Source organism: Hippocampus guttulatus, chromosome 5 (genome assembly GCF_054856545.1).
Source record: "Hippocampus guttulatus isolate MCC_2025c chromosome 5, RoL_Hgut_1.0, whole genome shotgun sequence".
NCBI classification, from domain to species: Eukaryota; Metazoa; Chordata; class Actinopteri; order Syngnathiformes; family Syngnathidae; genus Hippocampus; species Hippocampus guttulatus.
Window position 1 is genome coordinate 6976788 of NC_141265.1, and position 26791 is coordinate 7003578.

The window sequence follows — 26791 nt, forward strand, 5'->3', positions numbered from 1 at the left end:
TCTCAAACATGTCATGAAGTCGAGCAGGAATGAAGGAGGGAGGAGAAGCTGAAAATAGAGGGACGGACATCACTTTCCGAGGAGCGGTTGAAAAAAATGCTACAGTATAACAGGGACGGGAATGCTCGGAAACTCTCCTCCTCTCTTCCTTCACATTGGTGTTGCCCTCTTTGCCCCCTGCTCTGTCCTCGGCTCACTGTGGTCCTGTTTACACCATCAACCAGCAGAACGTGTAAGTATGGATTTCCATTAGGATTATTTTTGAGTTTTGAGTTGGATGGATTGGATGAATAGCAAAAGGTGTGCATTGTTTCTTCATGTGCTTGTGTTTTTGACATGTTATCTGATTTGTTTCTGTGATGCTATTGATGCAATGAGCCTTCCTGGTAACTTCATAAACACATTCACCTGTAATTTATTTGCTCTAAAATATCGGATCAGCATGATATATTTATATATATGGACTGTTTCAAAGACATCCTGAAAAAAACCCCTCATCTTTATTCAAGGAGTAAATACTACTTTCCACCACCATTGTTGATTTTTGTACCCTTATGTCATTTTAAATCCTACTCTGACCCAAAAAGTGACTGAACGGTCTGGAGTGGCATCTAAGTACTCTATACAGGTATCTAAATACCCACAATGTGAACGATTTTCATCTGTTTGACTATATGCGTGATTCTAGTCCGTACGTACAGTATTTCACTAAGTGTGGACGCACCAGCATAATGTAGTAAATGTAATTATGGCCTTAATTACGGGCATTGAAGGGTTAGAGCAGTCCGATAGCTGAACAGAAAACCATCAGGCTGAGTGTGCGTATGCGACCACACAGGGAGGCCCGTTGACACCGTGCTGTGTCAGTAAGAGGCTCTACATTTTTATTTTAGCCCAAAAGCTGTTGTTACTATCTTGCATTTTCTATCACTTTAAATATTCACACTTTCTCTACGGAACTGAAAGAGTTATACAGTAGCAAGCATGGTGTAGAAAAGTCTATTTAGCAAATCATATTTAGATGTGAGGGGGGGGGGGGGGGGGGGGTTTCAGCAAGTCAAAATTTCTCTGTGCACCAGCCCACAGCAGCTGGTGCCCAGTGTAAATATAGAGGCCGCAGCCACTGCTGTCCCACGCCTCTGCGCACAACCTGGACTCTTACTTCCTGCTGGCTTTAGTGTGGTGGATGGGCGGCTTCTCCCTCCTCGACAAATTATAAGGCCTGCAGAACCAAAGTAACTGTCTCCACCCCAAATAAGTAATGGCTCTGCTGCCTGCTAAAATAGATCTGCTGCGAGATGTGAAATGGAAGAAAAACCTGAATCAAGGTGGTTCACATTACAGATGGAGACCGGGTTGTTGTTTTTAGGTTCAGGACCACACGTATACGGAACCTTGCCCAAAACACTCATCATAAAAGCAGGAACAAATCTTAAGCAGAAAGCGATGTTTTGCTGAGCTTAATTTACAAGCTAATGTCTTTTTTCTGTGCCCTTTCTTTTGCCTATGTGTAGGCCTACTATGTTATAGTCTATGTCTATCACATACACTAATCTGCTAAACTAACACCCAATCAGAGTGATTACTTTTGACTGACATTTGTTCCTTTTTGTATGATGAGTGTGTTGGGCAAGATTAGTACATGTGTGCATTTATTTCACAAGACCCTGCATTATCGATGGTATGATAAAACAATGACTTCTGCCGTTCTCAAAGGTGCGAAATTAATAATCTTGTTTAATGCTCACGATAGTGCCAACACTTTGATTGATGGTCACTTCTAACGCACGGCGGCAGCGCAACCAAGTATCTCAGGGTGATGTGACCATGTGGAGATGTCAGTAAAATGGAACTAATATCTACATCATAGAATGACGTTTATCAAAATCTTGAAATGGAGGAGGGGGGGGGGGCAGAGCCCACATAGCTCTGCCCCTGGACTGCAGCTCACTCATGACCCAAATGAGGAGAAGCGGTGTAGAAAATGGATGGACAATTTTATACGGCAATTGTCCTCATTAGGGTTGTAGTTCCCTGCTGACTTTGGGTGAGACCCTACGCAAGTACAGGAAAAACAGCCCAACCTCACAAAGCCAAGATTTAAACCGGGCATCTCTCACCTCTCACCACCTGAGGTTGATGCGCTAACCTGGGCAGAGCATACGCCCTTTGTAACTTTGGGGCTTAAAGACAACGTTACCTTGAGCAAAATGGCCGTGAGTTAACAACTTGTATGGTACCTAATTGTTTTGATGATGTTGCAGGAAAAATGACATCCCGCTTGGTTTTCCATATGGCCTGCGTGACCTTGCTGTCACTGTGCTGCGGCGTGGCTCGGGGAGCCCCCATGTTCTACAACGTGTCCATGGATGCTAGCGGTGATGACGGGTTGGAGTTCCTCTTCCCAAAGTACTTCTCCACTCGTGCACCTGTTCAAGTCAGCGCTGCTACCGATGTTCCCGACGCTTCCGACACCCCCACGCTCACCAACACCATCACCACGACCATCATCCGTCTGAAGGACTTTGTACTAACCAGAGTGGTGGACTTTCTGGAGGAGAATCTTCTCATCATCATTGTCGTGACCTCTCTCCTCATCGTTTTGGTCTTTATTATCTGCTGCGCCTCTGCCATGAGTCAGAAGCGCAAGCTGGCGGCCTACAAGGCCCCGCCTCAAACTTCCACCAAGTACGCGGCGGAAAAAAACGTTGTACACAGAGGTCCGAACGAGTTCCAGGAGAGGCCGTATGCTGTGGACCACATCAAGAAGGTCCAGATGCAGAGCGGCGCCTCACCCAAGAACCTGCGCATGCCTTCCAAGGCTCTGGTGGGAGAAAGGGGCAGGGACGTTAAGTCGTCACCACGCCCAGAGGTGAGGAAGGTCAGGGAGGTCGAGGAAGTGGAGAATCGCAGAGAGGAGACCAAACACAAAGAGCAGACGAAGCGCAGGGAGGAGGTGCAGCACACCTCCAGTCAGCCTCTTTGCACCTGTCATCTGAAGAAGGCCCACCACTAGAGTGCCCTCACTGCTGCTGCTCGCATTGCATTGACACAGCAAACAGGAACTTAAGGTGTTTGAGCATTTATTTGACATTAGAACGTTCTACTCGCTTACATCTAGCAGTGTTTCACTAGTAGTAGCTCGCAGATGTCATCTCATTGTTCTTCTAATGTGGTGAATCGTCTTACTATTGAGGTTGTAGAGCACATCCGGACATAGACCTTAAGAGAGATATCAAAGATTTTGAATAAATGCTCAAATGGCTTTGAAGGTAGAATCGGAAAGCATGTTACTAATATAACACAGCCGTTCTACTAGTATGCCTTGATCATTCTAATAGTGTGCTCCTTTGTCATACCAGTTAGGACAAAGTATAATTGACTACATGGTTCTTAAAGACCCTCTAAAGTGAATTCAGTGATTTGTTTCAAAATATATTGTACATATTCGAAGATAATTGCTGAAAATGGGGAAAGAATGAGAAACACGCAGTCCTGAATTTTAGGGATATACAGTTGAAGTGTTATTCCCCGTTTTGGTTTTGCGCCCTTGTCTGCATCAGCGGTTATCGACAACAATTGCGATTAAATCTTATTTTTACTCGGCCCATTCCCACCACTCTCGCATGCAGTTAGCTCGTTAGCTATGCCTACACCCTGAAAATGTCTCTTTCCTGGGAGCCACACCTGGTGTCAATATTTCAATTCCCAAGCGAGGAGATGACGTTGCGGACGAACTTGCTGACCGTCCACCGGCTCAGAGGAGCCCTGAAAAGCTTGCAAACTCGCTGGTGTCTCGCGCCTCAAGTCGTGACATGGAAAGTCCTGCGGCGACCACGTTGGATATATCGCAGCCCCCATAGGGTTTAAGCCGATATACAAGTAGGCATAAGAAAGTAGCTTGTCCAAGTAGCATCAATTATTTATTTTATTGTTTTAAGGGGGCGTGGTTTCACACATTCGGGAGACTCGCCCACAGCATTTAAAAAATAATTAACGACTTGATTTTTCACCATTTTTGAAGGCTTGTTTTAGATACTTTTTGATTATTTTAATCATTCAAAATGGACAATTTATGATACATTTCTATTTTCACTTTACAGAGACTTTAAGATGCATACTAAAGCTATTGAATAAATGCTATACTGTATGCTAATAAATTTGAACACACTTACTGGCCACAACATTTGGTAAACCTAGATTTTACCAATATTACCTAGTTTTATCATTTTTAATATATTGCATCAAGCTGCTATGTTGTTTTAGAAACACCTTTAGAATACTGCCAAAATTAGCATTACAGTTATTCTTTTGTCAATCAAATCTGACAATTATCATGCTTGTAAATGCTGAATTTTGGATACAACTCTTGTAGTGGTTTACATTAGATTGTACCTAATGTTGTGGGTGCCGAACTTATATAACTATATACTATGTATGAAAAAGAATACAAACGAGATACTGTACTGTTATAAACACAGTTGATGTCCTCATGTTCAGCAATGCTATTTCATTAACTTAACAATCCTTCTGGAGTAATTAAGAAAAATAATATATAAACTCTAAACGCATTTTATACATACACTTTGCAGCCTGAGTGCTTATTGAAATATGTTTGCCTAATATAAATACTAAAATAGTGTTAAAGTGTGAACACAATGCCTGCCAAGACAGAGGAATCTCCTCATAATGTCCTGCTGTACATGCAATCAAGACAATTCAGCATGAGAGTGATTTTTTTTTTTTGGTGCTACGAGTTGACATGAAACTTAATGTCTTGATTACATCAAAACATTTCTTTAGAGACACTTTCAGCATGTTTATTATGTACTTGCTTGCCTTTTTTAATTATTTTTACATTTATCTCATTAGTTCCCTAACTTTTCATGCAAAAAAAAATACAATTTATGACATTAATTTAACCCAAGAACGATGTTCAAAAATGCATGTATTAGACTACAGATCATATGTCCATGCTCATTGTCAAAAGGTTACTTTTTTTTGTAAACTTGTTTTTTTTCTTGTTGCCTATCTTATGTATACAGTAAATTATCAAAGTTTTGATTATTATATATTTCTTCTTTTGTGATCAAAATTACCAACAGTTTTGAAAAATGGACCATACCTTTATTTCAATAGTGCCACTTTATTTGCCAATATATGAGTGGGGATTTTAGGGGAATTATTTATCTGTATTTATCTGATTTGATTCAAACTGCAGATTATCGGAGTGTTTCCATTTGTTTCAGCACAACTAAAAGATTCTCATCCAAATGTGAAATTTTCAGTTTGTACAAGTCTTAATTTTGACAGCTTGTATGCATCTCTCTAGGGCTGTGTGTTTCATTTTTCTCCTGTTCTTTGCTTCACTTCTGTTGAATAAAACTGTGGATAATGTTTTTTGTCATATTTATGTACTCTACACACACACACACACACACACACACACACACAAACACACACACACACGCACACACACACGTGTATATATAATATGTAGAGACAGTATACAGGTACTGGTTCAAGAGCAGAGGTGGGCAAACTACGGCCCGCGGGCCGAATCCGGCCCGTTGGTCTTTTTAATCCGGCCCGCCGAAGGTTGGTCCACAATTAAGGTTCGATGTGAATGATTGCATTGATTTCAATTGGACTTGTAATGACTGGCATTTCACCGCCAGGTGGCGCATTGACTTGAAGTTGCAGAACACGGGGGGATCTTTTCGACCACCTAGGACCTCTGTATCGCTCTACTTCTACTGGTCTGATCACAACCCATCTGCAGCAATGCACAGGCTAAAATAGGTCATCAACAACACTGTTGGCATTTTTAAAAAGTATCTTAATACAGTACTTTCATGCTTTTGTTCTTTTGATGTTTGATATGGACTGTCAACAAATGCAGTTTTTTTTTTAATGTACCATAGCTCGTGCTGACCTGGCCCTTCTGTCAAATTTTAAAAGTCAATGCGGCCCCCGAGCCAAAAGGTTTGCCCACCCCTGTTCAAGAGTCATTGTGCTGCCTTCTAGACAGTGTGGTGTGAAAACTGCAAAAGGCAAATCTGTCTGGAGTACACAGTATATCGCTGTTGATGTGTTGTAAATGCATATATTTTTGTTCAGTGAAAATATTGGTTCATGATAATTACATTTTACATTCATTCAGGCTGTTTGTGTTACCGGGAATAACTACAAACTGGTCCGAATCAGGTCAGGCTAATTTTGATGAGCAAATACAAATGACAGATTTTTCGTATATGTTACTGTTTGTATAATAGGGTGTTTTTCCGGACTATTGAAAAAAAAGTGAAAATTGAGGGTATACCCACTTTTCTGGGGACCACTACACAATTGGAGTGTAGTATAAAGCATCTTTAATTCTTGGGTCAATAAGACAATCACATGCCATGCAACAAATCAAAAAGCAATAAATGAAGTGGAATGTGAAAGGTGAATCGTGAGTCGCATTCCCACTTTTTCTTCTTTTTTTTTTTGGGTCAATCAGGTGCTAAATAATTCGAGGAAAATGGAACTGCCCTCTAAGAGATCACCAGATGGTAGGGTGTCAACCAGCTTGCTTGGAGCACAGCTGGCAACTTGTACGACTCTCTAAAACATGAAGACGTGCTGTGTTATTTGGACCCCTTCTTGTATTGCAGACAACAGAAGGAGCTCTCAAATGTTTTAAGAATCCACGACAGGTAACACAGCACCTCAAAGACATGCTTTTAAACTTTGATGAGTATCTGTCCAGAATTTTCCCCATTGAAAGGATCTTTAAAAGAGACCAGTAGGACACAAACCTGTTCATTTCCACGGGGGAAGGCATGAGGGACATTGAACGGTAAGAGCAGTTCTAGTAGATCCAAGTGGCTCCCCATATTGTTTACTTTGTGTTACTCTTCGACTGCTATTATTCTCTTGCAGTGATTCATTATGTTGTCCAAATACGGCATCCTTCTGGTCCTCTGCATCTGTTCACGAGTCTGTATTGCTACATGTCTGTGTCCCATCGGCTGCTGCTGTCTTCGCCCGGGAGTTTTGGTTGTGTGTGAGTCCTCGGGCCTTAGGTCGCTTCCACGTTCACTCCCTCTCAACACCGCTGTCCTGTCAGTGGCAAAAAACAGGCTCTGTAATGTGGACCACCTACTCCTTCCCTTCACCAGCCTGCAGGAGCTCAGCCTCAGTCACAACTTGCTGGCCCGCTTCCCCCGAGGCCTCCCGCCCAGCTTGGAAGAATTGTTTCTACAACAGAACCGCATCACCTACATCACCGTAGGTGCCTTGAGGCAACTGAGGAACCTCACTCTGTTAGATCTGAGAGACAACCACATCCGTGCCATCCAGCCAGGGGCGCTTCAAAACCTGAAAAAGTTGCAGGTCCTCATGCTGAAGGGCAACAAATTGGCCAGCTTTTCTCCAAATCTACCTGCCTTTTTAACCCACTTCGACGTCTCTGCTAACTGCATTTTTGCCCTGGACCTGCCCCCTCTGCCCACCTCGCTCAAAGTGCATATATTCAAAATCAGCAGGAACTGCTTCAACTTCAACTTCAACAAGGGACCGCATCTCCGATCTGTAGAGCGTATCCACAACCAGAGGATGTGCGAGTGTGACATTTTGTATCGGGGCCACTGGATGCTAAGCAGCTGGTCGAGGATGACTAGCACAGACTTGGAATGCACTGCGCCGGGCCACCTCGCTTACCATCTGCTTTTAAACCTCTCGATGGTGGCAATCTGTCCTGGTATCCTCAAGCCAACCGACATGACACTTCAGCTGAAGGCCTTGATAGTGAATCCTGTATCATCTTGGGTCTCGACTTCAGTGGAGGAGAAACATTTGGAAGAATGGTCGGCACAGCAGGGAGCAGAAGACACCCCTGCTGGCCATCTTCCTGAAAATAAAGCCATTGTGAAAACAGTCCGTATGAGTTGCATTTTAGATGGGCGCTTATTTTTGCATACTTTAACTTATCAGGACTGTTTGACCTTTAACAAAAGCCAAAACATTGCCGTGTCCCATTCAACTCCAAGCCCTTATGAGGAAAAAAGGCACAAAGACAAGACCACCGTTCACTTCTCTCAGATTACAACCCATCCTACAGGGACACGAGCTTCGTTTTTCACAAAGAATGACACTACCTTGTCCGCCCACAACCTCCTTCACTGGGTGCTCATTTGGCTGCCGGCAGTCGTGACTGTATTGTTTCTCCTGCTCATGCTGCTGTTTTCCTCGTGCAAAAAACGGTTTGTCCGTGCCAGAGTGGCTCTTCTTGGAGGGCATTAGGTTAACACTGAAGAAAGCCACATTCCAAGTTAAGAGGGTGTGCACACTTGTGCAGCCAGTATCCCAGGTTTTACTTCCTCTCAAAAAAAAAAAAATTCTCAGTTGAGTTGTACAGGTTTATAGGTCACAATTATGTTTCCAAGTTTTCAAATGACTGATGACAAGAGGCTTTATTTCTATTTTTAATGGTGCATCAAATTCAAACTTTTCTGAAGCACAAAAGGAACACAGCTGATTTCTTGTAATATTGACCTTTAATTTCCAGTTTCAAAATCTCCATCACACAGACCCATCACAAATATGAATATAATTGAAGAAGCCGGATATCGTATTGCTTTTGTCTAGATGGTATTTGGTAAGTATGTGATGATGCTTTGAAAAAAAAAAGTTACTATTGCATCATCACAAATGCAAATGTTATTGAGCAACAGGTTTGTTACACTAAGCAAAAGAAAAGAGAGGAAAGGATCCATAATCCCGAAGGAAGAAAGGGTTCACCACTTTCTGTACAGCCCTGTGACAACGTACATGGCACTTCCCTGAGGTACACCGACCCATTATGGATACTTAATGATGAGAAATTAAACGCTGGCTTTGACACCCTGCTCCTCCTTGATCTGTTTTATTCTGTAGTCAGACAGGGCTGCTCTTATGGCATCTTCTGCAAGCACTGAAACAGAAGAGAACGAATAGTGAGTGCATTTCTAAGTCTGAGTTTGTATTTAAATGCGCTGGGATATTCTGGACAGAGCATGGCCATGTTCTGATGCCTCCATAAAAGAACGCTCTTTTCCCTCTTGGCGAAGGTTTCTCGACTGAACGCCTACCAAATAGCGGTTAAAACTGGACTGACACGTGCTGCCTGCCATATATACATTTGCTACAACTGTTATCGACATCTGTCATGTTACATCAATTTCTGCTTTTAAATATCTGTTCACATTGTGTGCTTACTAGAACAATGAAGCTTGACTGGTGGAAGGGAGAGTTCTTTTGCAATGTCTGTGTTCTTGATCCTCAACGCTTCATCAATCTGTAGGGAAAAAGACCAGAGCAATCTCAATCAATCCAAATAAGAATTTTTCAGAAATGTTTAAATTCTTTGTAGACTCACCGACTTCCCTTTCACCCACTCAGTTGCCAGGGAGCTCGAAGCAATGGCTGATCCGCAGCCAAATGTTTTAAATTTGGCATCCACAATCTTCCCGTTTTCACCCACTTCAATCTGGAGATTAAACAATGCAGCAGTTGATCTGCTTGACCAACAGCACCAGTTTATCGTGTTTTTTAACCACTTCACTTACCTGCAGTTTCATGACATCGCCACAGGCCGGAGCGCCCACTAAACCAGTCCCCACGTTTTTGGCATTTTTATTCAAAGAGCCCACATTTCTTGGATTTTCGTAGTGGTCTACAACCTTCAGGAGGATTTAAGATCTGCTTATCACTCACAGTTGGGAATCATAATGCAACGAAAATAGGCATTCATTTAACCATGTTTGTATAACTTGATATCCATAATATCCAGGTCTATGTACTGATATGCTTTTTGCCCTCAAACAGAACGATTTCACGCACTAGGATAACATTCTTGCATGTAACGTGGTTTTTTTTAAACTACAATCCAGGCCTGGCCTTCTATAACCCGCAAACCAACCTCACTAGTACACTATTGTGCTGCGGTAATACTATCAGGTAACTTGCGGGTATGTGTCATCTGGACCCTACTCGCGACACCAAAAGGCACTGGTAACATTTTAGACGGACTAGGAGATTGACTTTAACCTGCATTTCTAGGATATCGATTCAATGCTAAACAGTTACTGAACCAAACAGGCAGCACGCACAAGAGCAGACAACATAACAAAATGCTAGAGCTTCGTTGCAACAATTGGAAAGGTGTCAAAACGGTCCATTTGGTTACCTTCTTGTGATATGAGCAGAGAATCTTTAGCTCCGGACAGAGAAACCTTGCGCTCAACAACAACGAAGACTTTCGTAAGGCCAGCGCCATGTTCAGAAACCGACAAGTTCCGGAAACGCACGAGTAAACACGAGTCCAGGAGGTTTGTTTATAAACACCGAGGTCGGCGGAGGAAGGGTCAGAGCGCCCACTAGTGGCTCGCGTTAGCTCTGATAGTTCAGGACTGGGGGATGTTTCGGTTTGTTACCAGGCAGACAGCGTTTCCAATATGGCAGCGGCGAGCAACGCAGAGCATACGCATTTGCAAGATATGGAGGAAGACGACGCGGAGATGGATGATCGGCAAATGGACTCGGAGAGCGACGGTGAAGAAGGCATGGGAGTGAATAATTCGGACGACGAAGAGGACGAGACGTCAGAGGACGAGAAAGAAAATGAAGCCGAAATCCAACGCCTAGAAGAGCAGGTAACTCTTAGATTTAGTGACGTTAGCCGAGTAGCTGAACGCGAATGAATGAGTACGAAACCGTCGTTGACAATTTAACGAGTGAAAGCTTGACACGCAATTTGCGCTCGCGTAGAATTAGAAGAGAAAATTGTTGGCCGAAGTTGTTCCATTTGCGACGTTTATTGGCGTGACGTGATGCTAGCTGATCGTGACCATACACGCGCCGCGCGTTTTGCTTTGTGACGTCACAGTTTCAGTACGAAAGCCGAATAAGCAGAGTGTGAAAAAAGTAATAGAGGACAAATATCGTGTGCAAATGGTCACGTGCTACTAAATGCACAATTCTTCATATTTGGGTCGGTGTCCTAAATGTTGTCTAAGTCACTTTCTCCCATCAGCAACACAGGAAATAAACCCAATAACGTTTATTATTCAACACGCACTCACGTTTCACACGAACCTTGAGCAGAAACCACGACACGAGGTTATAGAAATATATGTCTAAATTCAGTTTTAATGACATGAAAGTGGAAGGTGGGAGTTTTAAGTAAGGTAGACTGAAGAAGCTGTGTATCAGAGGTGCGCACTGAGCATTAGCAAGAGTCCTGTAATATTTCTTGCAAAATGTAGCTGTTTTTCCCTAAAATTGTTATTTTTCATAGTGTAATTATTTATTTAGCTCTTTACTTGTTCGCTCTACTAGTTATTAAATACAGTTATAACATTTTTCAATAAAATAGTAAAATAAAGGCGGCCCGGTAGTCCAGTGGTTAGCACGTCGGCTTCACAGTGCAGAGGTACCGGGTTCGATTCCAGCTCCGGCCTCCCTGTGTGGAGTTTGCATGTTCTCCCCGGGCTTGCGTGGGTTTTCTCCGGGTGCTCCGGTTTCCTCCCACATTCCAAAAACATGCATGTCAGGCTGATTGGACGCTCTAAATTGTCCCTAGGTGTGAGTGTGGGCGTGGATGGTTGTTCGTCTCTGTGTGCCCTGCGATTGGCTGGCAACTGATTCAGGGTGTCCCCGCCTACTGCCCGAAGACGGCTGGGATAGGCTCCAGCACCCCCCGCAACCCTAGTGAGGATCAAGCGGTTCGGAAAATGGATGGATGGATGGATAGTAAAATAAAGACAATAATCTTTTCAAAATGCATTTTGTTAAAGGTTTGATGAGTCTATTGACTTCTCACTCAGACGTCTTGACTCGCATGCCTGCATTTGTGTGATGTAGTGCTCTGTGCGGTGTGCAACACAAAATGTTCATCCGAGTGTGAGTTGGATTTCCCCTTGAGGGATTATGAGTATATATAAAATAAAATATATATAGTTTTTTATTTACCTCATATTATGAATGACCTGGCCAATCTGTTTGCCTGCTTGCCTGCCTCTCTCTCTCTCTCTCTCTTTGGCTGTCTCTCGTTTTGGCTTTCTCTCTCTCTCTCTCTCTCTCTCTCTCTCTCTCTCTCTCTCTCTCTCGCTCTCTTTCTCTTTGGCTTTCTCCCCCCCCAGCTCTCATATGTAAATGTATATACATACCAACTAAACCCCACATGAGCATTTAGTGATGGAGGCAAGGGAAGAAACTGTTCAGCAAAGAGACAAAATCCAGGTCATAACTACAAAACAATCAAAAAACATGATATATTGCTGTAACTGAGCACACTTGATTGCGCACTTGCACACTAAAAAGACATGAAAGAAAGATGAGTTCAACCATAAGTGTCTCACTGTCATTTTGAGAACGGTATCTGATCCCAAGCATTAGCTTGTCAAAAAGATACAGACCCCAAATGTTGAATTGTACTGTTCTGTGATTTGTAGCTCTCGATCAATGCCTTTGACTACAACTGCCATGTTGACCTCATCAAACTACTCAAGCATGAGGGCGAGCTGATCCGTTTGCGAAAGGCGAGACAGAAGATGAGTGAACTTTTTCCTCTCACAGAAGGTAGATGTGTACCTGCTGCAAGTCCAGATTCCAAACAACAAGTTGACCTGTTTGAATTATATACCTGACCTCCTCTGTGTAACATCACAGAGATCTGGCTAGACTGGCTCAAGGATGAGATTCGCATGACTGAAGAAGAACCAAACCGAGAAAAAGTCAATGAACTTTTTGAAAAGGCTATAAAAGACTACATTTGTAAGTGCATGCTGGCAAAGCAAAGATTCCACATCTAGATGTAACAAAATCCTGAGATTCAGTGTCTTCTCCTTCCACTCAGGCCCCGATATCTGGCTGGAATATGCCCAGTATTCCATTGGGGGCATGGGCTCGCCAGGTGGCATTGAAAGAGTGAGATCCGTTTTCGAGAGAGCTATCACAGCTGTTGGGCTTCACATGACCAAGGGACAAACGGTGTGGGAGGCGTACAGAGAATTTGAGAATGCCATCCTGGCCACGGTACAGGTTAGTGTTGTCTTCATTGGTGACATTTGAACAAATGTCTGACGCAATCGAGTTTCATATTGTCTCCCTTTCCAACATATCAGCGACATTTCTCTTTGTCAATGTATTTGGGTGAGCTCACGTGCCGTGTAGTCAGTTTATCGTGTTGTTGTTCATCCTCTGTATTGTCTTTCCTTTCAGCCTCCTCCTGGCAAGATTCCCAGCCACGATGAGCAAGAGCTGCTGAACAAGCAGCTTCAGCGCATCCATACACTGTTTCGCCGCCAACTGGCCATCCCCTTAATGGGTAAGGATGTCCTCCAGATGGCGTGCTGGACAGTGAGCAGCAGCAGAAGTTTGTGTGGGCTGGCCCAGCCTGAAGAAATGTGCATGACTCATGTTGAGAATTTTTTTCGGTGTTGTTGTTGAGCATCAACTCTCACATTCGATGTTGAAGAGAGTAATAGCGACAAAGTAAACCAAAAAAACAAAAAACATTTTTTTGCTAAATATTTTTTTTTGAGACCCTTTAACAAATTTAAACCGAACTGAACACATCTCTGCGTTGTATTATGTACAGAAGTGGTTGATGTTTTAAGATAAGATAAGATATCCTTTATTTGTCCCACACTGGGGAAATTTACAGCCTCCAGCAGCAAGAATGTGGGTAGAAAGAAGAAAAACAAACAGACACCGTTCAATTTTGTTTATTACAAATGTTTTTTTTTTCCTAGACATGGAGGCAACATATGCAGAATATGAGGAATGGTCTGACAATGCGCCACCTGAAGAAACTGTGCATCAGTACAAAAGTGCTTTGCGGCAGAGGGAGAAGTACAAGCCTTTTGAAGAGTCCCTGGTAAGCAACCACCAATGAGGCTTCCGACTTGACTGAGCTGCTGACTTTGAACAGCGTTCTCTTGGTTTATTCGCCTGTCCCGTCGCAGTTGGTGGCAGAGACGCCTAAATTGGCCGAGTATCAGGCCTACATCGACTTTGAAATGAAGGAAGGGGACCCGGCCCGCATCCAGATGACGTTTGAGCGGACTGTGGTCGACAATTGCCTGGTACCGGACATGTGGACTAAATACACTACATATCTTGTGAGTATTGACTTGGTTTAGGACTCTCGGTGTTTGAGAATGATCTCCTCTTCAGATGACTTTAGTTTCGGTCAAATAGTTTTATGTTGGTGGACGACCAAAGCAACTGGTTGTGATTTTATAACTGAAACAGTGTCAGTTTTGACTTGGGTACTAAGAAAATCATCCAGCCATCCGTTTCCCAAGCCGCTTATCCTCGCGAGGGTCACGGGCATGCTGGAGCGTCTCCCAGCTGTCCACGGGTGACAGGCGAGGTACCCCATGAAGGTCCATATTACTGTTGCCTTGTTTTCTTTGGCCTGTCTAGGACCGTAAACTGAAAATCAAAGATCTGGTTCTCTCCACTCATGATCGTGCTGTCAGAAACTGCCCGTGGACTATGAGTCTGTGGAAGAGCTATTTGCAAGCCGTAGAGAGGCATGGAGGCACTCATCAAACTGCTTCAGGCAAGGACTCATTGACACACATTTGACATGTCTGTGAGAATGATTACTGAAGGAGAACCTGCTGTTTTCCACAGATTTGTTTGAAAAGGCTCTCAATGCGGGGTTCATTCAAGCGACGGATTACGTGGCGATCTGGCAGGTTTATCTCGACTACCTGAGGAGACGTGTGGATTTCAGCCAAGGTGAGAGCAGCACTTGATCAAGTCTGTAGGAGGAAACGTTCATGCATGGTCCCTCTGTTGGTGTCCTCCCCCACGTCACAGAGTCAAGTCAAGAATTGGAGGAGTTGCGCGGATCCTTCACGCGCTGTTTGGACTACATGAAACAAGACGTTGAAGAAAGTAGGTGCCGATCGCATTCAGAAGGTTCAAGTTTCATGTGAATTTCCACTCTGACTCGTTTTGTCATGATACAAGGATTTGGGGAAAGTGGAGACCCTTCCTGTAACATCATGCAAATCTGGGCGAGGATAGAGGTACGTTTTGTTACTCTGACAACTCTTTTGAATCTTTCGTAATTGTCGTTGTCAGTCTGCTTCGGGTTTTTCAAATATGCCAACGACTGTGGGCTTGTGAAGCCCTTTGGGGCTCGTTTTATTTGATTGTCTCTTCCGTCCTCCTCCCAGGCCCTGCATTGTAAAAACATGCAAAAAGCCAGAGAACTGTGGGACAGCATCATGACAAAAGGGAATGCCAAATATGCCAACATGTGGCTGGAATACTATAACCTCGAACGGTCGGTCGGCGCATGTCACATGTCATGTTCAAAAGTGCTTTATCGAACAAACTTTACAGCATGGTCTGGTCACTTGTATTTGGTACTTTCTCTCCAGAGCCTATGGAGATTCGGTCCACTGCCGAAAAGCGCTTCACAGAGCCGTCCAGTGCACCTCCGACTACCCAGAACACGTGTGTGAGGTCTTGCTCACCTTTGAAAGAGTGCAAGGTGAGCCCCCCTCTCATATAACAGACTGGATACGGCAGTTGGGGGAGATTTTCATGACACGTCTGCGCATCCAGGCTCTTTGGAGGACTGGGATGTGGCAGTCCTGAAAACCGAGACTCGCCTCAACAGAGTCAATGAGCAACGGGCAAAGGTCGGAAGCTGAGAGCAGCATTTGTTTAAGCATGTCTGTCTTTTAAAGGTTTTTCACTCTCGTGAGTGTCCTCTGGCTGTTTTTTTTTTAGGTGGCAGAGAAAGAAGCCATCCAAGCCCTACAAGAGGAGGAACAATCTGAGCAGAAGCTGAAGGCCAAGGCAGAGAAGAGGGCTCAGAAAAAAGTTCAGAAGGGGGGTCGGTTTGGGGAGAAGAGGAAAGCAGAGCACGTGCTCGATCAGGATGAGTGGACTGACCATGCAGGTAAATTGGATACATAGCAAGACACCAAATACACCCGTGTTGCGTCAATAATCATGAAAAATTTGGATTTTCTGAGATTTCAAGCGTTTTCTCCCAAAGGTAACATGATAATACAACCTATCTATGGAACAATTAGGATTGGCTGGCAACCACTCCAGGGTGTACCCCGAGGCCAAAATCAACTTGGGACCGGCTCCAAAGGCCTATTCACACTGCACTTGTTTTTTTGTGGCGCACACCGCAGGACCACGCACAAGGTTAACAGCATCCCAGTGCAAGCGTGTCCCGTCTTTGGAGGTGGAAGTAACAAATGCTTTTCCCACTGGTTGCTGTTAGCACACTGAGATCATTTTGCCAGTCCCTCTCCCATGGGATGCGCCTTTTGACCTCAACTCTCAAATTCAACATTTTTCTGTTAGCATTGCGCGCCCGACTCGAGCCCTTGCGACACGTTCACAATGAAATGGGTTTGTCGACAGTGTGCTGCACAATGCTTAGTGTCAGCAGCAAAGGGATTTTATTTTATTTTTTTTTCAAATACAGCTCTTAGGCAGACATTTGAAGATTTTAGGCCATTGCTGTTTTGTCAGTGTGAATGATTTATTGCGGTCTTCAAAACACCATCATTATAACGTGTGGGAAAACTTTGGTCATATTCCGTTTCCTCTGGTGTTGATAGACCAAGCTCCGAAGCGACACAGAGGAAATGGTGAGCAAAGCAAGGAGGAGCACATACTGACTCTTGAGATTGAACTCCATAAGAAGGCTCCTCCTGGCTATAAAGGTTCAGCACGGCCTGGATTCAACAAAGCCCAGCAGGCCAGCGCCCAGCAGCAGAGCGATGATAAAACAGAGCTTCGGAATGATGACAGCAGCGTGTTCGTGAGCAACCTGTCGTACACCCTGGATGAGCCCGAGGCCAGATTGAGGACTCTCTTTGAGACATGCGGCACCGTCAAACAGATTCGCCTCATCTCCACCAACAAAGGGACCTTCAAGGGTTACGGCTATGTGCAGTTTGAAAGCTCCGAGTCCGTCTCCGAAGCCCTCAAACTCGACAGACAGCAAGTGGAGGGCAGGCCTATGTTTGTGTCACCATGTGTAGACAAGAACAAGAACCCAGACTTCAAGGTAAATTTGAAATACAGTCAAGACCCAATATAGAGACCAGAAAAAAAACATCTTAAACTTGCCTGTATACTGTAGAAACCCAAACGATCGCTTAAAAATCTGCAGTGTACTGCAGCAGGGAATCATTGTACTATATGCAAAACATGTCCTTTGTTTAGTGGTGTGTTGTACAAGTGACTACTTCGCTCCTGTAGATGTTCAAGTACAACACAGCAATGGAAAAACACAAAATCTTCATCTCTGGGCTCCCATTTTCCTGCACCAAGGAGCAACTGGAAGAACTAAGCAAGAATCACGGCACCCTAAAGGAAGTTCGTCTTGTGACATTCCGTTCAGGAAAGCCCAAGGTGAGACATACCGATGCAATATAGTGAGCAGGAGAGTGATCAGTACACAGCTGAGCTCCTCTCTGATTGTGGGCTTGCGCAGGGTTTGGCGTATGTTGAGTTTGCAGATGAAGCCCAGGCTTCTCAGGCAGTGTTGAAAATGGATGGCATGTATGTGGAGGGGAACAAAATCTCTGTTGCTATCAGCAACCCTCCTCGCCGAAATACCAGCAAAACTGGTCCCAGTCTGCCCACCACAAACGCGACGCCTCACCAGGTCCACGGCTCGTAAGTTTACCACGGGACACTTAAATCTTCACGAGTGCTTACAGTTGTGCTTCATTTTTTCAATATGTTTTTTATCCCCCCCAGGAGAGGGAGAGGACGCACACAATTGTCATTGCTCCCTCGCTCTCTGAATCGCCAAAGTGGGTCAGCAAGTAAAGTGGAGAATGGGACTGCGTCTGAGGAAGGTGCCGGAGATGCAAAGCCTTTGTCCAATGCAGACTTTGCTAAAATGCTTCTGAAGAAGTGAAGAGGCTTGCTGGTTTCACACCGAAAGCCATCATGTGATCCTTGCAAAATTCAGAAATTTGAGACTTTGACTTTCTGCAAATGTCAGCCTTCTCGTCATTTTTCCTGCGAGATTGCCTTAACTGCAGAGCTGCTGCCCTCCACCAGCTCCTTTCAACCAAGAACACCTTTGACCCTTGTCATTTTTACTCTTCCTTCCCGTTTCTGGCTGTGCTTAAATGTTGCCGTCAGGTTTTATTAAATACGTGTGGAATACATGTGTGTAAATATGTTTGAAGAATTGTAGACACCATTTTCCCAACCTCAACCTTTTGTTATTTCAGTGGGACATTGGATTGACAACAATGTGTTAAGCAATGTGTAGAATACTGTGTGTGTGCGTGTGTGTACATACAAGATAATACCTATCAACTGACTACTAACAGAATTGTAAAAAAAAATTGACTGTGGATTTAAAGTCAATCATTTCAACAGTTAAATGATAAACGGTCCAACAATCTCTTGTCTTTTGGTTTGACTGAAAATGTCACAATTTAAGAGTCATAATAAATTGACTGGCTGGGGCTGACTTTATTCAAGCACTGATTTAATTTCCCATGTATGCACTTCTGCATATCATTATACTGTTCATACATTACAGTTTAAAGTGATGAAGATGATTTATCCTGAGTGGGCGGAGCAAAAGTTAACATAAAACCGAATATTTTTTTTTCGAATGTAACACTTGTCTTTAATATAGTTTTTCTTCTTACAAGGCACAAAAAATACTTGAGAAAAAAAAGCTTTTTTAATTTCTTTCATGACTCAAATGCATGCCTATTATCTTATGATTTTTTTTCAGAACAAACAAGACTACGACCAAACTACACAAGCAGGTAAGAAAGAAAAACGGGGCGATTGAAAATATTTTTACTTGATTTATTTTGCAACATTTTCTTCGGTAGTTCGCGTCGCATCCTCTTCCTCCAGTTCTCCTCTTACTCCCCACGGATTTGATTGCTTCTTTTCGTCGCGAAATACAGCGTTTTGTGGTCAGGGAAGAAACGGGCCGCACAGTTTGGAAATAGAAGGAGGAAAAAACAGAAAGGAAGACTGATGACACCAGGCTGAAGGTGGACATGTCCCTCACGAAATCCACGCTTGTGTCTTTTGCAACAGCAGGCGACCAGGAAAGCCTGAGGAGGAGATCGACGATGGACTCCACGGGTGAGCTTTTGAATTTTATTTTTTTTACTTTGCTCCAAGCATTCCCAACATATTTAATAATGCCATCAGGGAATTTATATTTAAGCTTTTTATTTTTATATTTTGTTCAGTGGGTGACCTCATGGTTCTGTTTGTCAGTGTTTAATCAAAGTCAGCTGTGGAATCAAACCTGGACCGGAATAAGAACTAAATGTAATCTTGAACTTTAAATGACATTGCCATGTTTTATTTGGCAAACATGTATATATACTATATACAGTATATATATATATACACACACACACACAAATATGACAATTTGTAACATTCTCTAGATGGAATACAAGCCATTTAAAGTGCTCACCACAGTGGCCTAATGTAATATTTAATACACATTCTGTTTAGCCTGTGGATGTTTCATACGGTAAATACAATGGCGGTGTTGATCGGAAAACTTAATGGCTAGTTTATGGTTTGGTAATCCTTGTCTTACCTTTGTTTTGAAGGCTGAAAAAAATGTCATGCCATAAAATAAAAATATCGACCTCACCAGGTGCGATACTTAATGTGGTGTTAAGTCAATTTAAAGTCAATAAAGTGAGAGTTAGTATCACTTTTTTATTAGTATAAAATAAATAAATGATGAAAGTGCTTTCACGTTCTTCCCAAAATAAATCTCTACTAGAGGTCCCAAATGTCAATTGTCGAAGCTTCTAAAGTGACACTTTTTCCAGAAGACAACTTCTGATTGCTTGAATGAAATTAAAATACCTCTTCCCACTCCAAATGTTCAGCAGGTTCAAGACAGAGCCAGCATGAGCTGATGAATATGACCCTTTAGGGTGAAAACTAGACCATGACCGTTGCCCTCCAAACACCAAATCAGTTGTGAACACGGATGGTGTGTTTGCAATCAGGACAGGCCTGGTCCTGGCTGGCCCCCGGGAGTCCCACTGCATGCTCAGTGGTTGAGATCAACAAAGTGTCCAGCGTAATCTCGGTGCATTTGGCAATGAAACGAATGAAGGGACGCACGTCGCCATCGTTGGCTGTGTCTAGAGCTGCGTAGTACTCGGCCCGTTGCTCTTTGCGAATGGTGATGGGCGGGTATCGCGCTTGCATGAGCACAAGGTTCATCAAGAGGCGTGACGTGCGCCCGTTGCCGTCCACGAACGGGTGCACGTACACCAGTTTGTAGTGCGCGAGAGCGGCGTACTCGACCGGGTGCAGCTGCAAGGCCTCGTCCGAGTTGAGCCACTGGACCAGCTCCTGCATGTGCCGCTGCAGGTCCTGAGGATGCGGAGGGATGTGATGGCCTACAAACACTTGATTGGTGCGCAGGCGCCCTCCCTCCACGGGGTCCACGTAACCCAGCACTCGACGGTGGATCTCCAGGATGTCACTGACGCTGATGGTTCCTGTCCTGGATAACAGCGTGGTGTTGATGTACTTCATGGCTGCGTCCACACCGATGGCCTCATTCTGCTCCTGCAGGCTCTTGCCGGGGACGGCGTAGCGAGTCTCGATGATGTGACGGATCTCGGATAAAGTGAGCGTGCTGCCCTCTATGGCCACGGTGTGGTAGATATGGTGGTAGTAAGTCTCCTCCATCACCCGACGTAGGGCAGAGTTGCCTTTAGGAATGGACATGAGCCTGCGCACCTTACTGTCTATGATGCCGAAGTGACGCTGGTCAATCTCCTCCACCAGCGGTAGCGTGCGGTCTCGGCTCACCAGTGCCCTTTTATTACAAGGCGAGATGGCCAAAGCCTTGGAATACAGGTGGTCCGCCTGCACCACGTCCTTCTCCTCCTCCAAAATAGTCCCCAGCTCGGTCAGGGCATCAACATAGTCTGGATTCAGACTGAGTGCATGCACCAGCAGCTTGTGGGCTTTCTCCCTCTTGCCGTGTTTCTTCATCTCCTGAGCCAGCTGCAGCGCCGCTCGGGCCTCAAAAATCATCTCTAGATCACAACAGGAGACAGAACTGATGTCATTAAGTACTCTTGGTGACCTTTTTGTTTCGTGGTGAGACTTTCTAATGCAAAATATCTGCCTTAAATTAACTCGGCGAAGGTTGGAAAAAACACAACACATCGACCATCCATTGATTTTACAACCACTTGCATTGTAGACAGTCTCTGTAGTGTTTAAAAAGAGACTTAATAGCTTGATTGGTGGAAGCAGGAAGTTTATGCAGCAGGTGAGTGGGTACCTTTGCTAGGCTTGGACCTCGGAAGAAGCAGGTCGAGGCCCGTGAGCGAAACAGTGAGGCCGGTGGTCTCCACAGCTGGGGGCTGCTCGGAGCTCCCCCACAGCCGGCAGCGAAACTGTGCGATGGCATTCAAGGAGCCACGGCATTGCTCCTCCACTCCGACCAGGGGCGTCAGCAGGGCCACCAGAGAGCCCAGGAAGACACATAGAAGCGGGCCCCATCCTCCGAGGAGACGGTCGCTAGTGTATAGCCACGCCGTCACAACTGCCATGGCAATTTCGGGCTAAATCCTCCATTCTCTATGTTCACGCCACTCTTTCTACTTATACCCCGGTGAGGGGCGGATGGTTGAGACTGGAAACCAACGGGTATCAACAACACATCAACGAACCTGCGAGGCATTCCAACATGTCCTACGAGAAATATCCAGTTAAAACAAGGGCAAACTTTGGTTCAGCAGTTGTTGTTAATACACTACAAGGCTACAAAACACACACATCATCGGCGTTTGTCGCCTTGACCCGGAAACATACAGCGAAATCATTGGCCAGGCTCAAATAGAACAACGACGGTGATTGGGTAAAATCCAGCAATACAGCGAAAGTTCGTAGTACTCTCTGATTGGCTGTCCTCAAACGTTCCCAGTATTTTGTCTGTCAGGCACCCGAAGTCCAATGTACAGAGCAAATAGACACGTTGACTTTTTATTACATCACAACGTTCAAGACAATTTCATGGTTGACATTGTTAAACTTAATTTTCTTCAATCAAATCCATGGAAGGTTCATCTGCACTGCAATCGTTTTTGATCCTTAGCTATTTTTTATACTACAATCGCTGATAGTGTACCAAGTGCAACTTTAACAGAAAAAACAAAGAGGGCAGCAGTGTATCGTTTTCCAAACCACACTTTATGTGTGGCGCTGTTGCAGTAGTCCGCAGACTGTTTTCCAACCAAACTGAGCCAAGACATTGCAATCGAAAAACTCTTGGAGCACCAGCAAACAATAAAACAAAACTATATTTATGATCTTGTCTATATTTACTCACTCGGAGTGTGAATGGCAACAGGTGTAGGCTGCCTTCTGCCATCTAGTGGAAGCGCATTTAATTGTTTTGCTTGTCACTGTACGTCGCTGGCGTAGATAGGTGAAAGGTTACATTCAACTTGTCAACAGCAAATTTTAATCAGAGATAGCGTTGTGTGTCCCTTGATGTATTTTTGAAGCTGATTTTTAAAAACGTGAACTTGTTTCTCGCACATCACATTTTTCAGGTATTTTCTTTTTTTGTTTGGTGGTTTTTAAGTTTGACCGATAAAAGCTTCTGCAGTACAAATCTTACGGTGCCCTGTAATTTATACCTGTGACGTCTAGAAAAAAAATTCACCAATTTCTTAACTCGCTTAATTAATAAATATGATGATAATAATAATTCATTCATTTTCCGAACCGCGTTTATCCTCACGAGGGTCGCGGGGGGTGCTGGAGCCTATCCAAGCTGTCTTCGGGCAGTAGGCGGGGGACACCCTGAACCGGTTGCCAGCCAATCGCGCGCACACTCACACCTAGGGACACTTTTGAGTGTTCAATCAGCCTGCCATGCATGTTTTTGGAACATACCCGGAGAAAACCCACGCAGGCCCGGGGAGAACATGCAAACTCCACACTGGGAGGCCGGAGCCGGGATCAAACCCACGACCTCTGCACTGTGAGGTCGACGTGCTAACCACCGGACCACCGGGCCACCCAATAATAATAATAATAATTATTAAAATGATTATTAAAACCTGATTTGATGGAGAAAACAATGTCAGATTTGTAATCAGCAAAATGATTTAAAGAAATTGTAAAAATTTGTTGATCAGTGTTATTTGGCTGAGAAAAATAATTAGAATGAACCCATGAAGCGGCACACCTGATAATCTCCTCTGCAAAAAGTACAGATTCAGTAGAGAACATGTGTAGAAAATTTGGTTTCTGAACAAACACACAGGTTCATAAAATTTCTCCTTTGGTATATTGCAGATGTAGAATCTCTTTAGATGTATCGAATTTTAGCACGATCATCATAAAAATGCTAGCTAGATATCAGATAGAGCCTAGACAAAACCATGTAATCTGGCAATAGTATCTGTAATGATGAAATAATGACTACTGTGACTCCTTAGATATTAATGTACTTCATATTACCTGAGGAAGCACAGGAGATTTTGGGCCCGGGCTCCTCTCAGTTCCAGTTAAGTCACATTTATTTATATAGCCTTTAAAAACAAAAAGGCTCAAAGGGCTTCTCATGAAGTTGACAAATATTAACGATATCCCCTGATCTTAACCCCCAGGAGGGCAATGAAAAAAAAAAGGTGGGGAAAAATGAGAAACCTTAAGAAGGGGCTGCAGATGTGAGAATCTCCCTTCCACGGCTGCAATGGATGCCGAGTGGGCAACATTTGATACAATATTGTACTATACAATGGGGGTCCTGAGAAGCCTTACTACGTTTTCGTGTATTAGTTAAATGAAGAAAAAAAAGAGTATACACACAATAATATTAATGAATAATAATTTTGCACTGCTGGATAATGTGAATCTCAACTGGGTAGTCTGGCCACAACATTAGGTATAGTTGCACAAGTCTCCAAGAGATTAATTAAATATTGTTAAATGGATCCAATTGCTGTACAGTACTTTAACTAGATTGGGTCTACTTAATAGCACGAGTCCTTATGTTTTGACAAATGATACATTTCTCTAATATTGTGCGATTACTTAGTAATTAGTGCTGTATTATTGTCACAAGCACTTGGTATTGATGACTGGATTAGCGGACAAGTTGTCACCAATTTATGGTATCATTGTTACAAAAGTGCTTATTGGTTGTTACGGTATTGATTGTCGTGGCCAGCGTGTGGCTATACAGCTTGCTGTGATCCAATTCCAAGATGTTCTCTTGCTAATTCTATTCCTAGCCGTCCTTCATATCCTCTATGCACCTTTATGAGATTTTATGACTTTTATTAAGGGATTTGATACTTTAATATGTGCTGTATCTGAATAAAGATAAATAGACTTACTTGCATTGGCCAGCAGCTGTAAACCGCCGGTGGTAATGTAGTGTAGATTGATTCCTGGCTCAATGCCAGAGCTGACATATCTTCAGCAGATGGCCATCGCGTGTTATCAGCTCTAAATAGCTGATACTATCACACACTCAGCTTGACGCTCTGCAGGAGCAAACCGTGGCCCCCAAAGTGTAGGAAACATGAATGTTGATGCCATCATCTGTCTCTCAAAGCCGAGAGTCCCGCTGCGTCTCAGTCACAGAGGCATCACCCTTGACAATAACCTGTTGGAATGTGTTTGATCTTCATTATCTTCTCGCCGGCGTCATTCGTATGCCGCAGCACTCTGCAAAGGGTCAAAGGCAGACTGGAGAATTTTGAGTTGTTTATTGGGATTACGATTCCCCATTTGAAAATTCATCAACACGTTCAGTGATGAGGAGTGAGGAGGGTGTTCTAATTGTTGCTTTGTTGTATACCAGTCCCATCCCAAATTTATATCAAAACAACAAGAGGAAAAAAAAACCCATTTCGAATTAAAGTTGAATAACACTACTGGACTTGTTGAGGCAAGTAACTGATGACTTTTCTTCTTTTGCACCACACAGACAAACACAGGAAGTGAAAATGGAAAGTAAAAAGTTGATATCTTTCCAGACTTATGACAAGATGTTGTCGTGCATCCGTGGGAATTTTTATTCATCCAGAGATCTGGGCGTACTGACGTTGGACCTGAAAAAGGTCCAAATTTCTGTTGTAGTTTACAAAAAGTGTTTGATGGGGTTAAGGTCAGGGTTCTGTGCAATCACATGCATTTATAAACCTTGTTTTGCGCAATGGGACAAAGCTATGATGGAACAGCAAAGAGCCTGCCGTAATTCCTTCATTTTCCGAGGCGCTTATTTAGGTAAAATGCAAAATCAAGATCCTGTGGGGGGCAGTGAGATTTCTAGTCGAGCTTCTGATTGATCCGGGGTTGATTAAGACGTGTCTCTGGATATTTTTTGCTTATATTGCATGGTGTATGTATTGAAATTATATATGCATAGTATTCAAACATGCAGGTTAGATGTTGCTTTCAGGGAGCGCGCTAAACTATTGGTTAGCTCGTCTGCTTCACAATTCTGAGGTTTGAGACTTGCATCTTGGCGCAGTCTAAATTGTCTATCGGTGTGAATACAAGTCTGAATGTTTGTTTGTATGTAGTCCTGTGATTGGTTGCCCACCAGTCCAGTGCAAAGAGTCAAGCGCATACTCGCCCTCTCTGCCAAAATCAGCCGGGATAAGTCTCCTGCTCACCTCCAACTCAACTGAGGACCAAGCGATATAGAAAATGGAATAGAAAGAATATATCGATAAACAGTATGCTTCAAGACGCATGTTAACCTTCAACACAACAAAACAGCCATTGCCGAGGTATGAAGTCGCCAGCCACAAACTCACAGAAAAGGATCTAGGTCTGGCATCCAGGGAATCCGTGTAGGCATCTTACTCCATTTTGATGAAGTGCCGCTCTCTGAGATCACACTAAGATTATGCAGAAAACCTGTTAACAAGGTACACCTGCTCCCGTACTGTCCAAAAATATCTGCTCGAATTAACTAAATTTAAAAGTTGGCTACAGACAAAACGTGAGCGAGTACTTCCACCAAAATAGAAGCGGTCTCCTTTGCAAGAGCGTGAGATGATTGGGAGGCGCATATTTGCCTTTGCAAAGCTGCGAGCGCGAGCCGACTGCATCTTTGTGTGTCGGCTTTTGGTACAAGGCGTCCTCTCGGCGTGGCAGAGATGTACAAACGCCAATCTGCTGCGGCTCAGGAGGTGTTGCTTTTCTGCTGCTCCAGTGATCCCTTGGAAAGACTGACTTTCATCATTTTAAAAACTTACTGAAGGTTCGTCGCAACAGTTACCCAGTTACCCTGCTGATGTCCGCTTGCCAATTCTTATTTGATGTTTTAAAAAATAACCCCCCCGGAAGGTTTTGTGATCTCTACGATGTGGGTTCTCCTTACTTCAAAGTGATCCTTTCATGTTCTCTTTCCTGCTGCTGTGCCTTTTCCAAAACAGCAGCGAGAAGAAATTTAATGAAGATAATGTTTCCTTGAACTGATGTTTAATATAATAAGCGGAGGCTAAAGACAGCAAATTTGCTCAACTCTCTGGGTTCTACTATTTGGCTTGGGTCCTGCTGCACTTCCTGGTTGTGTCAAATCAGGCCTTTGCAGTCTTTGGCGTTTTGTGGAAAAACATGAGCAAATGTGAAAGAAGTGGCAAATGACAAAGAAGAAAAGTGGGCATGAAAAGAACAGCCCCCGGGTCATGTTTTTGACTCGTTTGCCCCAGCTGGCATATGTTCGCAGCTGCGACAACAAATACAAAGTGCACGT

The 26791-nt window shown here is 43.7% G+C and overlaps 4 protein-coding genes across 5 annotated transcripts; 2 read left to right on the forward strand and 2 right to left on the reverse strand.

Annotated features, from left to right (window-relative positions):
* The first annotated feature begins 2269 nt into the window (after positions 1-2269).
* tmem119a (transmembrane protein 119a) lies at positions 2270-3218 on the forward strand. The gene has a single exon (XM_086111049.1). The coding sequence runs from the start codon at positions 2270-2272 to the stop codon at positions 3014-3016; it is 747 nt and encodes a 248-aa protein (XP_085967175.1). The 3' UTR covers positions 3017-3218.
* Positions 3219-8521: 5303 nt separating this feature from the next.
* On the reverse strand, positions 8522-10376 carry iscua (iron-sulfur cluster assembly enzyme a). Its single transcript, XM_086111230.1, has 5 exons — positions 10211-10376; positions 9591-9704; positions 9401-9511; positions 9241-9319; positions 8522-8956 (listed from the first exon to the last, which is right to left on the reverse strand). The coding sequence occupies exons 1-5, from the start codon at positions 10298-10300 to the stop codon at positions 8868-8870; spliced, it is 483 nt and encodes a 160-aa protein (XP_085967356.1). The 5' UTR covers positions 10301-10376; the 3' UTR covers positions 8522-8867.
* A 60-nt stretch (positions 10377-10436) lies between these two features.
* sart3 (spliceosome associated factor 3, U4/U6 recycling protein) lies at positions 10437-18516 on the forward strand. 2 transcript variants are annotated; one of them, XM_086111228.1, is made up of 20 exons: positions 10437-10676; positions 12477-12603; positions 12694-12798; positions 12881-13065; positions 13246-13351; positions 13779-13903; positions 13992-14147; positions 14455-14593; positions 14668-14775; positions 14857-14934; positions 15010-15068; positions 15219-15328; positions 15426-15538; positions 15613-15689; positions 15781-15952; positions 16632-16661; positions 16737-17083; positions 17278-17430; positions 17513-17697; positions 17782-18516. In XM_086111228.1, the coding sequence occupies exons 1-20, from the start codon at positions 10479-10481 to the stop codon at positions 17942-17944; spliced, it is 2736 nt and encodes a 911-aa protein (XP_085967354.1). In that variant the 5' UTR covers positions 10437-10478; the 3' UTR covers positions 17945-18516. The 2 variants fall into 2 exon arrangements, with proteins under 2 accessions (XP_085967354.1, XP_085967353.1); XM_086111227.1 differs by having other exon boundaries at positions 10438-10676; positions 16632-17083.
* A 1210-nt stretch (positions 18517-19726) lies between these two features.
* Positions 19727-23144, reverse strand: ficd (FIC domain protein adenylyltransferase). The gene is made up of 2 exons (XM_086111229.1): positions 21344-23144; positions 19727-21092 (listed from the first exon to the last, which is right to left on the reverse strand). The coding sequence occupies exons 1-2, from the start codon at positions 21612-21614 to the stop codon at positions 20011-20013; spliced, it is 1353 nt and encodes a 450-aa protein (XP_085967355.1). The 5' UTR covers positions 21615-23144; the 3' UTR covers positions 19727-20010.
* Positions 23145-26791: the final 3647 nt, after the last annotated feature.

Bases quoted from the DNA above. Each gene is read 5' to 3' on its own strand.
- tmem119a (XM_086111049.1), top strand. From the start codon at position 2,270: ATGACATCCCGCTTGGTTTTCCATATGGCCTGCGTGACCTTGCTGTCA.
- ficd (XM_086111229.1), bottom strand. From the start codon at position 21,614: ATGGCAGTTGTGACGGCGTGGCTATACACTAGCGACCGTCTCCTCGGA. The intron at 21,093-21,343 runs GTACCCACTCAC...GTTGTGATCTAG, and splicing joins GAGGTCCAAGCCTAGCAAAG to AGATGATTTTTGAGGCCCGA.
- sart3 (XM_086111227.1), top strand. From the start codon at position 10,479: ATGGCAGCGGCGAGCAACGCAGAGCATACGCATTTGCAAGATATGGAG. The intron at 14,594-14,667 runs GCAAGGACTCAT...TGTTTTCCACAG, and splicing joins CACTCATCAAACTGCTTCAG to ATTTGTTTGAAAAGGCTCTC. The intron at 15,690-15,780 runs GTCGGAAGCTGA...TTTTTTTTTTAG, and splicing joins TCAATGAGCAACGGGCAAAG to GTGGCAGAGAAAGAAGCCAT.
- iscua (XM_086111230.1), bottom strand. From the start codon at position 10,300: ATGGCGCTGGCCTTACGAAAGTCTTCGTTGTTGTTGAGCGCAAGGTTT. The intron at 9,512-9,590 runs GTAAGTGAAGTG...TTTAATCTCCAG, and splicing joins GCGATGTCATGAAACTGCAG to ATTGAAGTGGGTGAAAACGG. The intron at 8,957-9,240 runs GTAAGCACACAA...CTTCTGTTTCAG, and splicing joins AGTCAAGCTTCATTGTTCTA to TGCTTGCAGAAGATGCCATA.